Source organism: Ciconia boyciana, chromosome 6, assembly GCF_034638445.1.
Source record: "Ciconia boyciana chromosome 6, ASM3463844v1, whole genome shotgun sequence".
In the NCBI taxonomy this organism is placed as follows: Eukaryota; Metazoa; Chordata; class Aves; order Ciconiiformes; family Ciconiidae; genus Ciconia; species Ciconia boyciana.
In genome coordinates, this window is record NC_132939.1 from 13,571,345 (window position 1) to 13,589,714 (window position 18,370).

Below are 18,370 nucleotides of genomic sequence, written 5' to 3' on the forward strand. Positions count from 1 at the left end.
CAGAGGAAGAGAAAAGTGAAGGTAGCATCAAATAAAAGTTGTCTTATTGTGTGTAAGGGTGGTATGTAGAGAAAAGTTATTTATTGCTATTCATTTCTCCCTGTGAGTGGCTGCTATAGATTTATAAAATCTACTGATACACTTTAAAGTAGTTATGTGCCTTAGCTTTTATATATCAATAAATTTTCCACAGCTGTGGATGCTCAGAAGCACGTCTTGTGAAATCTTTGCATTTTATTAAAAAAAAAAAAAGCCATAAAAAAACCCCAAAGAAACTTATCGACCTCATAGCCAAGTTCTCTTCCAAATACTTCCAGCTGCAGCTAGAGGGATGAGTCATGCTGAAAGCCGAGGAGCTTTTCTAAAAGCCTTTCACTTGGTTCACATGATTTTTATCTTTTTTTAACTTTACATTCCTGTCTGTTTTTCTTTTCTTAAAAAAAAAAAAAAAACAACAAAACCCAAACCAAAAACGTGAAGGCGAGTCACCCAAGGAAAATCCATATGAGGATGTGGAGCTGAAAGGCCGTCACGCAGGCCGAAAATCCCATCAGCTCTCCGAGAATTCCCTAGATTCTTTGCACAGGATGTGGACACCGCAGGACAGGAAATACACATCACCTCCCCAGGTAACAGTGTGACGGCGCCGGTCTTTCTGTGCTCGAAGCTTATTTAAAACTTTTGCAAGAAAATCAATCATGGCATAGGAGGAAGAGCAGCCATACTGAATGACAGAGGGTGTCTGGAAAAAGAGTGCGATCAAATGCATAAATCATTGCTGGGAATGCTCTCGTCAGCTGTAGCTCAGCTTCTCAGCGCTGCACTGCAGAAGCTGATGGCTCTTTGTGCTGGCTACAGCCTGATGAGTTTAAGCAGAATCCTTCTACTGGTTGTTTGTGAGCTGAACCTGGCCCTAAATTATTTATATGGCTGCACCTCTTTGTGAATTGCCTCCGTATTTGCTGCTGGGCTTTTAGTAGAAACAAGAGGGAAAAAGTCAGCTGCTTAATCTTGACCATGTATTGTTACATGAGGCCTATTGTGACTTCGCTCACGTGTAGTACGTAGTGTGGCATATTTATTGTAAAATGGATAAGTCCAAGTATGCCCCCCATAAATAAATGAATAATAAAATAATCAGAAAAACCTGAGTGTCTGCATTTAACAAGGCTGTATAAGTTGTGTTTACAGTATCAAGGAAAAGACCAGGAACTCTGCAGACTTTCCATTTTGTGGTGAATTTTCCAAAGCAGTCTGTTTTTTGTGAATGCTATGAAATGCCAGGTTGCTTTGTTGTTTATGGGATCATTGTATTCATAAGGAAATATATATATTTCATCACATACTTAATTTTGAGATTCAGAACGCCTTTTAAAGGAACTTTGTTTTGCACAGAATCAACAGAAAATTTGCAGTTGAACAAAAGGTCACAACAATTTACATTTTTGTCTTGTAAAGAGACCTAGAACAAAACTGAATACATTTTCTTTCGCTTATTTTGTGTGCATGTGAGCTTCAGAATCCAAGAGATAAAAGCAGTATCACCAGGATTCTTAGTATGCATCTAGCACATCATTTATAAAACAGGAGTGTTTTCAGCAAAGCTACTGAGAAGGGAACAAGTGGGAAGTAGAAATCAGGCAGAGTAAGGAGAAAGAGAAACTGCAGCCATGAAGATAACCTTGTAGTGAGAGACATACTATGCATAACAATTATTTTTGGCTGTCTATGTGTTAACAGAAATTGTGTAGAATCTAGAGGATCCAACAGGGTGTACCATTAGGGTAGGAATCATATAGGTCCATAGTAAGATACTGTCTGCTGTTTGCTGTTTTATACAAGGTGACCAAAGAATATACAGATTAAAATGACTTCTGTAAAGTTGCTCAGTAAATAAGTACTCTCTGGTATCTTTGTAACAGGGCTATCTTTATTCTGGTAGCTTCTTTTTGAAATACTGCCCGGACTTTCCTGCCAGGAGTCAGTCCTGCCATAATTGCGCTGTCATTGTGGTGATATATAAAGCGAAGAGACACTAAGAGCAGGTCAGCTGTGGGCCTGGGTAATTCTCCAATGACCAGAAATAGAAAAGTCTCAATTTCCTGAAGAATGGCAGCTTTGGCAATTATTTATCACTCAGTTTTTCCAGCATAGCAACGTAGCTGGATTAGCAACATGACTTTTCAGTCATGGATGATGATAAACAAGATGGAAGAGATCACAAGGTCAGCAGGCTTTCAACAATCATCTCCAAAAAGAAATCCTTTCATTAAAGTATAGACTGCTGCAGATTTTCCTGGCATACTAACCTGTGGTAAGCAGAGACCTCAGAAACACTGGCTTGTGGGCATTTTGAATCCCACTGTGTCTTCTCTTTTCCCATTCGTTACTTTCAGGTTTTGAAGTCATCAGATACAAAAAGAATGTTTTATTGATGACTTTGTATTTGTGATGCAAAATCCACATCTACAGAAACACCTATGCTTAATCCCAGATAGTATGGCACTGTAATACGTAAGCCCTCCAGGTAGAACAAATGGGACATTTATTACTGCAGGTTTATAGCTCATAATACTGCTAATAGAATATTAGCAAATGCCAACTGACAGCTGCTTGACATAATAGTACTTTGTTCTAAACATGCTGGTTAAGCTTCTTACACTGTTTGTGTTTGGGAGGAGGCCGGCCTTGCCAGCCTGCCAATTAACCTTCCTGAGAGCTGGGCAGAGCTTCTGGAAAGGCTGCTCCAAAACAGCCCCAGTTTTTTAAAGATAGCTGTTACTTGGTGCTTAATCCTGTCAGTGAGATTTTCCCTTCCCCCTGCAATGATAACAGTTTTGTGTTTTAAAGGGAACTCTTTGGGAATGCAGGACAAAGCTGTAACCACGCCTTTGCACACTGGCAGATCTTAAAACATCTTAACACCATGGAAATACAGCAAGCTTGATTTTCTACTTTCTTTCTCTAGGATAAAATAGCAACTTCAACGTAATTGCTCTTGATTGTCACTACTGCAAGTGAAAGAGACAGATCAGGCCCATGGGGTCAGTGTTCTGATGTCAGCCAAGCCTCTAAGTTAGGTTTGAAACCTCATAGAGTTGATGTGATGTGGGTGCATGGAAATGCACCAAAGCCAAAAGTACCATTGTTTTCTTTGAACTTTAAAGTCAACTTTAAAGTCTTAGATATTGACCCCGTCTCTTCATTTTGACCTTAAACCCTCTCTTCGCACATATCCCACAGAGCAGTGGCTCACCTGGCACTGATGTCCTTGTGTAGCCACCACTCACTCACAAAGAGCTGCTTCTGCACTGTTGCTGAGGAGGGGAAGAGCTCAAGCTGTTCTTGTTCCTGCAGCTACCTTCGAAGCCCAGCAGCCAGTCTCTGCGCATCGGGAACTGGTCAGAAAGGAAGAGCCACCGCTTACCACGGCTGCCCAAGCGGCACAGTCACGATGACATGCTGCTGCTGGCTCAGCTTGGCATTCCCTCCTCCCCTTCCAGCCTCAATGAGGACAGCCTGAGTACCACAAGTGAGCTGCTGTCTACACGGCGGGCCAGGAGGATCCCAAAGGTACTGGCAGGGTGATCAGGCTTATGCTGAGGATAGGTCACCTGTCTGCAAGAGCTTGCAAATTTCTGTCCAGCCTTTAGCCATCACTGAAAGCTCTTTTTGTATACTAAAGGAAAATTGAGATCAAACCAGAAACAGTAACTCTCAGGAGCGAAGACATACTCCTTTTTTACATACAGCTGTACTGTATGTTCCCTAGAAGTGGGTAACTCTGCCCTGGTCCAAGAGTAGCGAACATCTGATTGATGGCCATCTTTGCACAGAGTTGATTTTAACCCACTTCTGTTTTCCACACTTGTCTTTAAGTTCTGTGGGCCAGAGCATTGTTGTGTACCTAACTTTATGACTTTGAATGGGTGATGGCCAAGCAATTATTATTTATAACATGCAGCAGCATCTGAAGTGGTTTTTTTTCCCCATCATTTGTTTACTGGTCTCAGGAAAATAACTATTATTGGCCTAATATGTTTCCCTTCATTTACTCACAACCTACCCCATCCTGATAACCCTGTTGTCTTGATGGATTTGAAGTAAAAATTAATTTTCCGTTTTTCAAGGAGTTTTCCAATTCAAAATGGGATGTGAAAAAAACCTAAGCCACCAAACAACAACCAAAAAAACCCAACAAACCTTTTCTAGTACAGTAGCAGCAGAGAGGGGAAGAACTGCCAATATATTTATTTTTGGCTTGTGAACAAAGTTGATTTTTACTGTATATTCAGCTCTTTCCTGTTCTTATTAGAGACCGTATTTTAAAGTACATGGCTGTAAATACTGTGAGTAGAGTGAGATTTTTATGTTCCTGTCAATTAGTCTGAAATTCTGTCTAAGCAGGAAACAAGCAAAAAGGAGGAAATTAATCCTATGTCCTTAATATCTACTATATTTTTATTTTCTTGGAATATACTATTTTACTGCACAAATGAACATACATCTGTGAAGGAAGTTACAGAGTAACTTACAGAGTAGGTTACTACTTGGTTTTAAGTAAAACTTGGAAAGTTTGGCTGTTAGTTTTGTATGTACCCAACTTTTTTCTTTTTTTTTTATTTAAGGGACAGACATTCTCCTTATATGAAAATATCTTTTCAGCATATGAATGTTCATAGTTTTATCATAAATCTCGTGATAATTTCTGGTTTTGACCACTCTAGCTCCTAGAATCACATATTACTGGAGAATCTCAGGCTTTTATTGAGAAAAAGTTAATTAGAGGGAAAAACTCTAACCTGAGAAACTCCTGTTCTGTACCATCCCCAGTGATGCTTTGTGAAGCAATATCTAAATTCTTTAAATATCTGGGCTTTCCTCACCACAGTGCAGGTATTTTACCCCTGGTGAAGTAGCTCAAGCAGACAAAGTGCCAAGCAGCACAGCGAGGGGAGTGAAAAATCCCAGCAAGGCCCCTCACTCCTGGTTCCTGGTGCCTTGTTTAGTGCTTATGTGCAGGAGTTTTTGGGCCGGCGCATGCACTGGAGCCAGGCAGGATTTCATCCTGCTGACTCTGCCATGGTGCTGTGCAGATTCCCAGTGGGCAGAGCCAGGTGCATGGCCGCAAGCAGAAGTTCCAGCTGACCATTGCTGGTGGGTTGCACATGGCTCAGTCAGCATGTAGAGGCAAAATCCCTAATACTGCTTCAAGCAGGAGAACAAGCAAGGATTTCAACACTTCAAACTGTCTGTTCTGGGCCAGACCCTGTTCCTCTGTTGGAGGGGCTGCATGAGTTTTTGTTCCAGTCTGTGCTCTGTTACTGACTTTCTACTGTGTCTACGACGAATTAGTTTCTCTCACTGAGTTTATTTCTCCCTGCAAGCTGAGGTAAAACAGCTTTTGCAAATTGTATTATAGTTCTATGAGTAATGCTGCTATGGAATGAAATATACTATTCCTGACTCATAAAAACATTATGAAGATTAATTACTACATATTTATGACTCTCCAGAAGTTATAGTATTCTGTTTAATTACGAATTCTTATTAATCCCAACCTCTTGTTGAAGGCACTAAACACAAGTTATCTCATTAATATTTTCCATCATCTCAGATTTTTTTGGCTAGACAGTTATTATCTTCATTAACCCTTCTGAGGGAAGTCATAAAGATGATTACCAGGAGTTAAAATTCTGACTAGTGCTGCTTAAAGCCTAGTACTAGTACTAAAGTACTAGTAGCTAACTTCAAAATACTTTTGTAGATAAGGATAAGATTGGAGACAGTAGATACAGCACCTCTGAAGTACGGTAAGTACAGCACGAGTTGGAAAGGGCAGAGAGAAGTCCATATGGGCCAGATCCTCAGTTGATATGATATAGCTTCAAAGCAGCTGGTTCACCCTGTACCTGAAAAGGCTTTAAAAAGTTAGGGCCATCTCCTGTGCTTATTTGAACACACTAAAATCTCACTTCAGAGAGGTGCTAACACACATGTTACTCCTGTATTCAAAATAAGAATATGATCTTAGGGTCCATGAGAGTTTGGCAAAGTTGGATATGCCTAATGGATCACTGTTACTTAGTGCAAGTGAAGAGAGAAACAATAGCATAGAGAGAGAGGAATGAGGTGGTAGAGGATAACAGCTATCTTTGAATCCTCAGACTCATTGTACTTTTATTACAAATGTCTATGTGATTTTTGAAAATGGGATTTAGGTTTCTGAGTTATTTAATTGTTTTTTAAAATATATCCATAGGTAAAGGAGTGAGATTCAAAATAACTGATTCAAACAAATGGGATTCAAAATAAGAGAGATAAGAAATGCACTTTGAAATAGTAAAGGCTTTGGGGGGTTCAGCTGGCCTATCATCTGTGGTCAAATTCTTTGTTTGTATAGATTAATTAGAAGTCTCCTGGTAGAAAAGTATTTGGTCTTACTGGTTCCTTATTTTCTTATTTTGCAGCTTGTCCAAAGAATCAATTCCATCTACAGTGCAAAAAGAGGAAAAAAACGATTGAAGAAACTTTCTATGTCCAATATTGAGACCGCATCCCTACGAGGTATGACACAAGCATCACAGTTCAGTGAATCCATTTGAATGTTACAGGATTAACAGATTCCCTCCTTTCCTCCACATCTACCCCAGGCTCTACTTTGTTTACAACTTTCTTCTATGAACAATTATAACTTTGTGTCTGCAAGAGGAGAAAATGGGGATGAGCTAAAAATAACCAAGATTCTCAGCATTGTCTACCCTATTAATCCCATGATCACCTAGAGTTATCCAGCTTCTTCTTTAGTTCACTTTTTGAGTAATTTACATCTGTAAGTTTTGTCCAAAGTTCACAGTTTTGACCTTGTAATTCATTCATGCTTTTTCCTGGCATGTGAATATAACTCATGCTGCGCTTCAAACTGCTTCTGCAAAAGCAGGGGCCAAAAAGAAATTTAGGCCATGTTTGTAGTAGGAGTACAATAGAGCTTTAATGTGAGTACACCTCAGAAATGCATCTTGTCATAAGGTTACTTTTACATGTTACTCTCACTCAGTTTCGTGAGTTCTGGTGATTGAAAATGTTGCCCAGACAGACAAAGTTCATAAGGCTTACTTGGACTTCTCAAATGCTGCATAACTTTTTTTTTTAAAAAAATAAAGTCTGAAAAAGAAGTAGGGGGGTTAAAATCCATTTTCCAAATGGCACATTCACCACTGTAGTTTAGCATAGATGGGGGTCCAGTGCAACCAATTGCTTTAATGGAGAATTAATTTTGCACTTTCATCAAAACAAAACTCTTATTCTTAAGCAAAATTGAAACTTAATCCAGGGAAAACACAATCTAAAGGGGTCATTCAAACTGTTTATTTCAAGATGTTTTAAAACGGAGGAGAGACCATGTGTGGATCACAAGGCTCAGTGTGAGATATGATTTCTCCCAGTTTCACCACAGTAAACCAAGTTTATGTTTGCTTTGGTTTTGCATTAACTGATCCCTCTGTCTCCTGCAGATGAGAACAGCGAGAGTGAGAGTGACTCAGATGACAGGTTTAAAGGTAAGGGATCAGCCTTCAATAACTTCAAGTCAGCCACCGTCACAGACCTTATCAACATACATTCTCCTGCTACTGTACGTTGTTCCTGTCCATGGCCTATATTTTCCTTCCTGAACTATGCTAACTCCATTGCTGCAGAGCTCACAAAGTTTCCAACACAGGAGCATGAATGTGGAAAGCAAGGACAAAATGAGCTGTGAGGATCTAACAAGGATTTGGCAACTGTGTCATATAATGAAGAACAGGACCTTTGATAGTTTTGCTTTGTCAGCCACTTCACAGATGCTGATGTTTTCCAGACTGACTACTGGGTGCAAACTTAGAGGGATGAGATTGGATAAATATCCTCTCTTCTTATTCGTATACTGCATTAAGTGTCTACAGCTAGCTGCTGTTGGAGGCAAGATTCTGGGTCTGATCCAGCGTAGCGGTTCTCATACTCTTTTATAGGTCTGCAGTCTCCAAATTGTAGAAATTCCTTTATCAGTGCACAGCACCTGCACAAACTCTGCTTGATCCAGGCCAGTAAATTAGTCCCTCATTTTCAAGAGTCCTGGTACACAGAGAGAACTATAAAAAAGTTGAAGGCAGCAACAACAGATTTTATTACTAAAAACCTATTGTGTTGTTAGTAAGTAAGGGGGGAAAAAACCAAGAGTGTGGAGCTGTGGTGATAATATAAGGGGCAAGCATTCGTGTCTGTCTACTGCAGATGTCACCTGCTTACAGTTCATGCAGGAAAACTTGCTGTAAAAAATTGTCTTAGGGAAACAGTTTTGTTCCAGATAGGTGGTTGTAAGACCACCCAAAACAGGCTGTATGCAACATTGTACAGTGATGTGTGGAAAAAGACTCATTTCTCCTTTGTAGACAGGTACCAGCCCAAAAGCACTTTCAGTTCTGTTTTTCTTCGTGTCAAAAAATATAGGAGTTGCTTTTGCTCATAGCCCATGAAAGAAGACAGACGGGGCCTGGCCTCTCTCTTGTTATTGGGAGGATATTCTGATTTCACTGGAAACTAGGAAGCTTTTCCTCCCATTTTCCCCCCATTGTTGTGGAACGGAGGATCTTCATTCTGGTAGCTCACTAATCAACTGCTCCTGTGTGACCTTATATTTACATTGATGCTCTCAGGGCATCCTGAGCCAAAGATCCAGTTGTCATATGTAGCATGACAGGATTCACTGGGTCCCTGTCTGTTGGGGTGGGGTGGGCTCTTGGTTTCACCTCTTGCAAATATGAAGCACTGGCTGGCAGTGTGGGGCTATCTCAAGGCAGGACAAGGCAGGTTATTTCTTGGGATTTAGCTTCCCTAGTTGTGCAGTCACACCAAGATCCAAGTGCTTTATCAAAATAATTTTTAATTTGTGTGTTGTTGAACCAGTTGTATGATGGCTGGTCATCAAGGGGTTTCCCTTTCTTTCTGTCAATTAATTACTGCTGTGATCAAGTGCTTGTGACATCTTACTTCCCTACCACAAGGGACAGTCTGCCTTTTGCAAACTATGGGCAGTGTGATATAGTAATATATCAGTAATATATACTAATATAGCCTTAAGGGATTGACATGTGCTGCTGATAATTCATTTGCCATTGCACAGAGATCCTGGTGTGAAGAGATGGAGAAGAGCATGCAGGAAGCTGGTTTTGCTTAGCTATTTTCACTTATTGGTCTACCAGAACTGGTAATGGTGTTACTGACTAGTCTGCCATAGACGTCTAGTGACAAGTCACTGGATCAAGGCAGATGCTTGAATCAGGACTGGACGTGACCATGAATCTAAGATTGCCCCTCAATCGAATTGGCACAAGCAAAGCAATCCCACAGGAGGCAATTTGATTCCCTTCCCTTCCCTTCCCTTCCCTTCCCTTCCCTTCCCTTCCCTTCCCTTCCCTTCCCTTCCCTTCCCTTCCCTTCGCTTCCCTTCCCTTCCCTTCCCTTCCCTTCCCTTCCCTTCCCTTCCCTTCCCTTCCCTTCCCTTCCCTTCCTTCCCTTCCCTTCCCTTCCTTCCCTTCCCTTCCCTTCCCTTCCCTTCCCTTCCCTTCCCTTCCCTTCCCTTCCCTTCCCTTCCCTTCCCTTCCCTTCCCTTCCCTTCCCTTCCCTTCCCTTCCTTCCTTCCCTTCCTTCCCTTCCTTCCCTTCCCTTCCCTTCCCTTCCCTTCCCTTCCCTTCCCTTCCCTTCCCTTCCCTTCCCTTCCCTCCCCTCCCTCCCTCCCTCCCTCCCTCCCTCCCTCCCTCCTCCTCCTCCCTCCCCTCCCTCCCTCCCCTCCCCTCCTCCTCCCTCCCTCCCTTCCCCTCCCCCTTCCCCTTCCCCTTCCCCTTCCCCTTCCTTCCTTCCCCTTCCCCTCCTCCCTCCCCTCCTCCTCCTCCTCCCCTCCATCAGGCCTGAGATATGTCACCCTGAAGGCCCTAGTGCATTTGCACTCCCACTTAAGGGCTTATAATCTAGTCTTATGTGCGAAGAAAAAGCAGACCTTTGGCAGGGTAACACTTATGAACTGCAAATTATTTCAGTGACTTAGTGTTGCATCACTTCAGTACTTGGAGAGAGTTTTGATTTATGGGTGCAATTAGTGAGGGAGACTACAGTATGAGGGTTTGCTTTTGAAAGGAGAACATGCTTGGAATAATATGCTGGCAAACTGAAAGTCCTTTGTGAATGGCTGTGGCTTACACATACACATTACAGTCCCAGGTAACGATCTGTCTTTTTTTTCTTTTTTTCTTTTTTTTTTAAATGCTAGCTCATACCCAACGTCTAGTACACATCCAGTCAATGCTGAAGAGGGCTCCAAGTTATCGAACCCTGGAACTGGAGCTGATTGAATGGCAAGAACGGGAGTTATTTGAGTATTTTGTGGTAGTGTCACTGAAAAAGAAGCCCTCTAAAAACACTTACCTCCCAGAAGTGACATATCAGTTTCCCAAGGTAAAAGAAAAATTCTTACATACAGTTCATTCTAAGATCAATAAAGTGAATATGTGGGAAAATTAATAGAAATCTATTTTTTTAATGGTGTTAATCATTCAGCTTTCATAATTTTTCCAAAGTGATCTGTTACAAAGCTAAGGGCATAGAGAAGGTGACTGAAAGCTTTTCCTGTTTACAAATTTATCTTTTCCAGTGCTGGAAAGTTTGGCCTGATGGTAGGTGCTTTAAAGACTGTGTTTAAATTCAGTTTCTAAATATTTCACTTCTAACTAATTTTGGCTATATTAGGATTTGTTCCAAAACTCACTGAAGTCAATGGAAAGCCTTTTGCTGATCTATGGCATTTCTCTTGTGCTCTCGAAGCAGAAAGGAATTTGAGTTAGGACTGTGTTTTAAGTGGCCATTGTGCAACAAGGGAGTTTTGGGCAATTTAAAAAAACAAAACAAAACAAAACAAAAAAAACCCCAGCAGTGATCATTTCTATTGTACTAGCATCTATAAGCCTGTCCTGGGGTCATGCCTCACTCTGCGAAGCACAAATAAAGAACAAGCTGTTGGGCCCTTGCTCTTCAGAGCTCATTAGTAACCCCCCCTCCTGAGAGGTGCTGTGAAGCTGGCACTAAGAGTAACTGACTGAACCTCAATTTCCTCCCCCGCAGCTAGAAAGACCAACCAAGCAAATGCGTGAAGCGGAGGAGCGTCTCAAGGCTATCCCTCAGTTCTGCTTTCCTGATGCCAAGGACTGGCTCCCTGTCTCCGAATACAACAGGTAAACCCTCCAGTGGTCCTCTGCTGCACAGTGGTGATGGAGTGCATCTGGAGCAGCCACAGGCTTGCCGATGCCCAATTAAGGAAGCAGCAGTTTGAGTCTTGGCCACTTCAGGCTCAAGCAGCTGTATTTAATTTTTTTTTTTTTTTTAAGCTCTGTATTATTTTTCTTCCCTATTCTGCCTGGCTCACAGGCCTGTATGGCTGAGGGGAAGAGGTCTGAAGGTTCCTTTCAGTGCTAAACCCAAAAGCATACATAGAAGTATTTAAAATAAATCTTAAAAAGGACAGGGCCCTGCCCACCACCTGCCCTCATTTACCCCAGAATGCTTGTCTAACATTGCAGGACACCTCTTCATTTGGCTCAAAGCAATGCCGTTCTGAGAACTTTTTTGGAGCCGAGCTTTATGCTAGCAGAGGAGCCCTGTCTTCCTTCCCTTGGAGATGAATGACTACAGGAGAAGGGCAAGGGAAGGGAGAGCCAGGCTTGCATTTTCTTTTTCATTCAAAAGAAACCTCAAAAAATCTATCTTTTTTTTTCCCTGCATTGATGTGTCAGAACCTGTTCATCTGAAGGTTTAGAAGTAATAGAACAGGCCAAAGGGATAGAATCATAGAATGGTTTGGGTTGGAAGGGACCTTTACAGGTCATCTAGTCCACCCCCCTGCAGTGAGCAGGGACATCTTCAACTAGAGCGGGTTGCTCAGAGCCCCGTCCAGCCTGACCTTGAATGTTTCCAGGCATGGGGCCTCTACAACCTCTCTGGGCAACCTGTTCCAGTGTTTCACCACCCTCCTCGTAAAACATTTCTTCCTTGTATCTAGTCTGAATCTACCCTCTTTCAGTTTCAAACCATTACCCCCTGTCCTATTGCTACAGGCCCTACTAAAAAGTCTGCCCCTGTCTTTCTTATAAGCCCCCTTTAAGCATTGAAAGGCCGCAATAAGGTCTCCCCGGAGCCTTCTCTCCTCCAGGCTCAACAACCCCCACTCTCTCAGCCTGTCCTCACAGGGGAGGTGTTCCATCCCTCCGAGCATTTTTGTGGCCCTCCCTCTGGACCCGCTCCAACAGGTCCATGTCTTTGCTGTACTGAGGGCTCCAGAGCTGGAGGCAGCACTCCAGGTGGGGTCTCACCAGCGCCGGGTAGAGGGGCAGAATCACCTCCCCTGACCTGCCGGCCACGCTTCTTTTGATGCAGCCCAGGATACGGTTGGCTTTCTGGGCTGCGAGCGCACATTGCGAGCTCACGTCTGGCTTTTCTCAATCCCTTCTTCTGCCAGCCTGTCTTGATAGCAGGGCTTGCCCCGACCCAGGTGCAGGACCTCGCACTTGGCCTTGTTGAACCTCACGAGGTTCACATGGGTCCACTTCTCGAGCTTGTCCAGGTCCCTCCAAATGGCATCCCGTCCCTCAGGCGTGTCGGCCGCACCGCTCAGCTTGGAGTCATCTGCAAACTTGCTGAGGGTGCGCTCGATCCCAGTGTCTATGTCGTCGATGAAGACATTAAACAGTACTGCTCCCAGTACAGACCCCTGAGGGACACCACTCGTCACTGATCTCCATCCGGACACTGAGCCGTTGAGCACTACCCTCTGGATGCGGCCATCCAGCCAATTCCGCATCCACCGAACATCTATCCATGAAATCCATCTCTCTCCCATTAGAGAGAGGGGTGTTGTGGGGGACCGTGCCAAAGGCATTACAGAAGTCCAGATCGATGACATCCGTAGCTCTTCCCTTGTCCACTGATGCAGTCAGTCCACCATAGGAGGCCACTAGGTTGGTCAGGCAAGGCTTGCCCTTGGTGAAGCCATGCTGGCTGTCTCCAATCACTTGCCTGTCCTCCACGTGCCATAGCTCCTAGGAGGCTCTGTTCCATGGTCTTCCCAGGGACAGAGGTGAGGCTGACAGGTGTCTTTCACTGGACCATGTTGCTCAAAGGGCCAGCCAACCTGACCTTGAACACATCCAGGGATGGGGCATCCACACCTTCTCTGGGCAACCTGCTCCAGTGTCTCACCGCCCTCGAGACCAGAGGCAGTTCCCTCAGCCTGCCCTTGTGTGCCGTGTGCCCTGGCCCCTGACCGTCTCGAAGGCCCTGGTCTGGGCCCACAGCCCACGCATCGGTGTCTTTCCTGGACTGGGGAGACCAGGAGGGGACAGAGGAGTCCAGATGCAGTCGCCCAAGTACCAAAGAAGAGAGGAGGAAAGCAGTTTTACTGTTATGTTCTTGGTTTATTGGTTTGGGTTTTTTTTTAAATAGGGGGAGGGGATGTGGGATAGGAAAGAAGGGCTCACGCCACCCGTGGCAATCAACACAATAATTGTTGATGCCGGGAGATGGAACGGGTGAGCCCGCAGGACGGCCGGGCGCGGAGGCTGGGCCTGCCAGCTAATGGCAGGTGCGGCGGTGGGTCCGGGCGCTCCTGCAATGCTGGGCGCTCCTGCGCCGCCGCTGCCGTGGCGTCCCGGAGGGGAGCCCTGGCACGGTGTTGTGGTGCCAGGGGAGCCATGCTGGAGGTGCATCCACTTTCATCGGGTCTTCTGGTGGATCCACCTCCATGGGCTCCACCCCATCAGCCACGTGGTACATGTGGCTGACGGTGCCCCCCGTCTGAAGCTGCCTCCTCTTCCCCTGCGGTTCCTGCAGCCACGCCTTTTCTCTCCCCCCACGCAAGGATAAGCAGGCACCCGCTTTTCTCCTGCACCTCTTGTTTCCAGGCATCCTTGGAACTCAAGGGCCTCGAAGCTCAGTGAATTGTGGGCCGGCTGCCGGGGTCCCTGTATTTATAGGGCCCCGAACAAACAGTAGCGAGGTGGCTTGTGACAGCAGGAGGCCACTGTGATGGTGACACATGTGGCCAAATACGGCTGCTCTGGGAGTTGGGGGGCCTGTGGCCTGAAAGATGGGAGAAGGAGGAAGATGGCCTTATGTGGGAGAAGGAGGAGGGTCGGGGGGGCTGAGGGCCCCTTTCCTGGGGATCGCTCCCCTGTGCCCTTCTGCTGTCCCTTGGACACAGGGACTGCCCTCCACCTCCCCTCGTGTGCCTGGGCTCCAGCCCCCTCCTCATCCCGTGCCCGGGCTCCCCTGGACAAGATGGCGGCAGGGGTGCTGCAGGAGGGTCGGGGTCCCTCAAAGGGATGGAGGCAGGCACTGGATACAGCCCTCTAGAAGTGCATTTGTCCCTCTGCATCCGGGGATGTGCACATGATTTAACATGAACAGTCTTACTAGAAAAGGAGCTTCCAAAACTATGGCCTAGTACATGACAGCCACGCGTTCCTGCAGCCACGTGTCTTCTCTTCTCCCACGCAAAGATGGGCAGCCATCTGCTTTGCTTTTAGACCTCTTGTTTCCAGGCATTCCTTGGAACCTGAGGGCCTCAAAGCTCAGCGAATTGTGGGCCAGCTGCCAGGGTCCCTGTGTTTACAGGGCCTGGAACAAACAGCAGCGAGGTGGCTTGTACTTTCTTGTACTGAGGACTCCAGAGCTGGATGCAGTACTGCAGGTGGGGTCTCCCCGTATTCCCCTAGAATATGATATGGCTTTTTAAGATGCACGGTCTGAGACGTGTGTAAATGAAGACCTGTTCAGAGTGTGTCTAGAGGGACTTTCAATGATGACAAGGAACTAGCATTCACCTGCAGGAATTACTGTAGCCAAGAATATGTGTGGAGCTTTTTATTGGCTTACGTATGGCACATGAACATAACCATGTTATATTCTGTGTTGCTTGGCTGTATTATTCAGTACGTGGAAGCACCTGAATAGTAAGTTATTGAAAACACTGAAGGAGAAGCTGATGACTGTGTGGGCAGCATTGGTATCAGAAGCACACAGCCCTGCCTACACAGTATTTCACCTCTTCTGCTGCTGCTCTCCTAGACAGAACTTTCATGAACCCGTGTTTGTGAAACAAGATGTCCCTCCCATATACAGATATAATTATATAAACCCTGGCATTCCAGCACAAAGAAGTGTTTTATATAATGCCATTTAAAACTTGCAAAGCAGTCAGGAATGTTTCTCGGTCCAGGCACAAATTCACAGACCCAGCCCTTTACCTGTGCTGTAATTATAGCCTTAAACTGTTGGTTTACTTCTTTGTCACAAATGGTACTTATTCTAGACATGGATATAAAATGAGCTGGATTTTGGAAATCTGTGTTGTTTTTGGACTAGAAAATGATTTCTCTACTCTTAGAGAATATCTCAGGTTCTCCCTTTAAAAACAAAGGACAGACCAAAGACAGGATCTAACTAAAAAGTAAGGGAGGTACAGCATTTGAATAATGCCCTCAAAATATGATTCATGTGTTCCTTCTGCAGTACAAAGCAACTGCCATGTCACTGAAATTCAGCACCCATCTCTTCTTATAATAAGATAGCTAGGTTGTCCACAACTGTTCAGATATTTTTGCTCTACTGCTGATGGAATTTGTCCACAGAGTATGTCCAGATGATGGGCAGAGGGAGAGAAGATCCTCCAGAGGGTACAGTCTCGCACTGGATAAGGCAGTATCCCTTTCTAAATTATCTACGTTGTAGCTATGCTGTAGTTCTGATGGTAAGATCTGGGCAATTTATTTTCTTCTAGTGAGACCTTCTCTTTCATGCTGACTGGGGAAGATGGGAGCCGGCGGTTTGGTTATTGCAGGAGGCTGTTGGTAAGTACATCACCTTCACCTCAAAATGCAGAATTCTGTTAAACAATATCTCAAAAGTATAGTCTGAACTTTGAGGGTGTTTCTCATGGTTTTAAAAGAAAACACAGTTACTCTGAAATGTGGAAATATAAGGAGCTCAAGTAAAAGAAGAATTCGTAACGGCTGTCTCAATCAAATAGATCCCAAATCTTGTAGAAAATTTGTAAGAATGTGGAAAGTTTCTTTTGTGAGCATTTACTTTTTAAATTCTTTATGTTACGTGCTTTCAAGCAGAATCAGAAATACTACAACACTGCAAACAAAGGCAAATGTGGTATTTCTAAACATTTGTGAGTAGCGTTTATCTCTTGGACAGCTGCTTACATCTCCAAAGTACTCTGACAGCACTGCCTAATCAGTCTGCAGCAGGTCGGTGATGTAGGTAAATAAGCCACCCTGTCAAGTAGGAGGGAAACAACGGTGGAGAGCAGGTCACCATCACCATTTGCTCAGGACCAAGCTGATGCCAGTGCCGGGAAGTATAGGTTCTCAGGCTCCTTTTCAGTCCTCAGGATGAGGGGTGGTCAGCTGGTGGTGTGGGGACCCGACTCAGCCTACCAAACAGTTTTGTCTTATCACCTGGAAAATCACTGGTGACCTGATAAATTGAGAGCATGGCAGTGTGTGCATGTGTCGGGGGGGCAGGGCCGGGCCAAAACTGCACAAAGGCTTGCAAAGTGTATTGAGAGCAGGTGAAGCACAGTGCAAACAGGGATTTTGCTGCCCATCCTGCAGATCTGACTGGATAGCATAAAAGCATACAGCAGCACCAGCCTATATTCAACACGTCTCAGATAGGTTTGGAGCTGGTTGCGAGTGACTAGGCAGGAAGCCATGGCTCCTGTGCTGTTCATGACAGTTGCCTACACTTGGTTGGAGAGCTTATGTGGATATTGGATGCTGCAGGAGCATTTTGCATACTCTCTGTGCAAAATGAATGTCTGCAGCAGCATTGCAAACTTGCAAATAGGTACCCCCTGTCTAAGCGAAGGGAACACTGTCACTTTCCCCTTCCTTCCTTCTCTGGCATGATTTCCCATCTTTTCACACAGGGAGCACCTGCCTTCAGTAGCTTTCAGTGGCTTCCAGTAGACAGAGCAACTCACTGTCATTAGAACAGCACCCTCCATCCTGCATGCTGCCTGTACCTGACCCTGCTCTTACCCTGCCCTTTGTCTATGGCAAAGCTTCTTGTCGTGCAGACAGCAGATGCTCTGTCTGGGAGGTATTGCTGTGTGTGGTTCCTCTATTTGTAGGAAGTTTCGTTTAAACTAACATAACAGAAAACTTGTTTATCAGTTCTGTGGGCGGTATTTGCCATAGGTAGCATCACAGAGACTCTCTTACTCTGTATAATACAGTGTGTAAGTGTGGGCCACAACAAGGTTTATATGTGGAAAGGAAATGTCAATGAAAGGCTTGTGTTGCAGTAAATCTAGGGCTGGTCAGGGAGTGATTCAGAGATAAACAAGTGGGGCGCCTAGAAGGTATCCTTGCTGGTGTAAATAAGCATAACAAGATGTAGGGCAGCAGTACAATTCAATTACTTTTTTATGTGTTGTCATCCAAAAGGATAATAAAGGATATTTTGAAAAAATAACAAAACCTCAGAAAATGTTGGCTAGAATTAAATTATGGAATGTTTGCACTCTACCAGGTAAAGGTGGTTTAAGACTTTTATATTTCTGGGAATGTTAGGAAGTTTGGAATCATGCACAGGGCTTGCATTTGTGAAATGCAAAATGGTTGATACTGGACCAGGCTGAGACTGAAATAATCAGCCACAATAAAAAAGATGTATACACAGGAATGTTGAATTAGTTTGTCAATGAAGGATTAAGGTAGGCACTTTTAATCACTTAAGGCTCAGTGAAATCCAGCCTACATTAAAGGCAACATAAAAATAGAACACTGACTTTCAGCTGGTGCAGAAGATAGGTTAGCATAGTAGGAAACACTGGGAACAGAATTAAATCAATACTACACACTTTTATAAATGGTGTTTTGGGACGGCATTGGAGATTGTTTTTGTCCTCCATTGGCTATGGAAAAAATCAATCAACCAGATAGCAAAAAATAATTTAAAAAAGGGAAAAATAAGTACTGTTTTGCTAAATCTGTTTAATAATTTAAACCCAGTTATAAAGCTGATCTGCTGCTGCCCTGGGAGATCACTTAATTCAGGGTGTTTCATCTGGTTCCAAAACCTGACATGCAGAAGCTGACAAGCTGCAAAACCTGACAAGCAGTGCCTCATCCCACTGGTACAGCCTATCCAACAGAGGAAAGTGGAGCGATACCAATGTACTTTACCAGCTTATCCCTTTCTGGGGCAAATCCTGCTGTGCCTTCTGAGAGCAAAACTGGAACAGTCTGAGACTTAGAAAGAAAGAGGATTTTGG

The 18,370-nt window shown here is 44.3% G+C and overlaps 1 protein-coding gene across 6 annotated transcripts in view; it reads left to right on the top strand.

Annotated features, from left to right (window-relative positions):
• Positions 1 to 18,370, top strand: part of DENND2B (DENN domain containing 2B) — a 191,218-nt gene that overhangs the window by 132,057 nt on the left and 40,791 nt on the right. For 5 of the 6 annotated variants that reach the window (XR_012043076.1, XM_072865263.1, XM_072865268.1 and 2 more), the window contains 7 exons: positions 481 to 629; positions 3,358 to 3,573; positions 6,471 to 6,567; positions 7,515 to 7,559; positions 10,304 to 10,488; positions 11,152 to 11,261; positions 15,860 to 15,929. Coding sequence is in view for 5 of the 6 variants with exons in the window: in XM_072865263.1 (XP_072721364.1) it covers positions 481 to 629; positions 3,358 to 3,573; positions 6,471 to 6,567; positions 7,515 to 7,559; positions 10,304 to 10,488; positions 11,152 to 11,261; positions 15,860 to 15,929 (872 nt within the window). In the remaining variant the exon portion in view is untranslated. The remainder of the gene's footprint in view (positions 1 to 480; positions 630 to 3,357; positions 3,574 to 6,470; positions 6,568 to 7,514; positions 7,560 to 10,303; positions 10,489 to 11,151; positions 11,262 to 15,859; positions 15,930 to 18,370) is intronic. The other variant, XM_072865267.1, reaches the window with a different exon arrangement.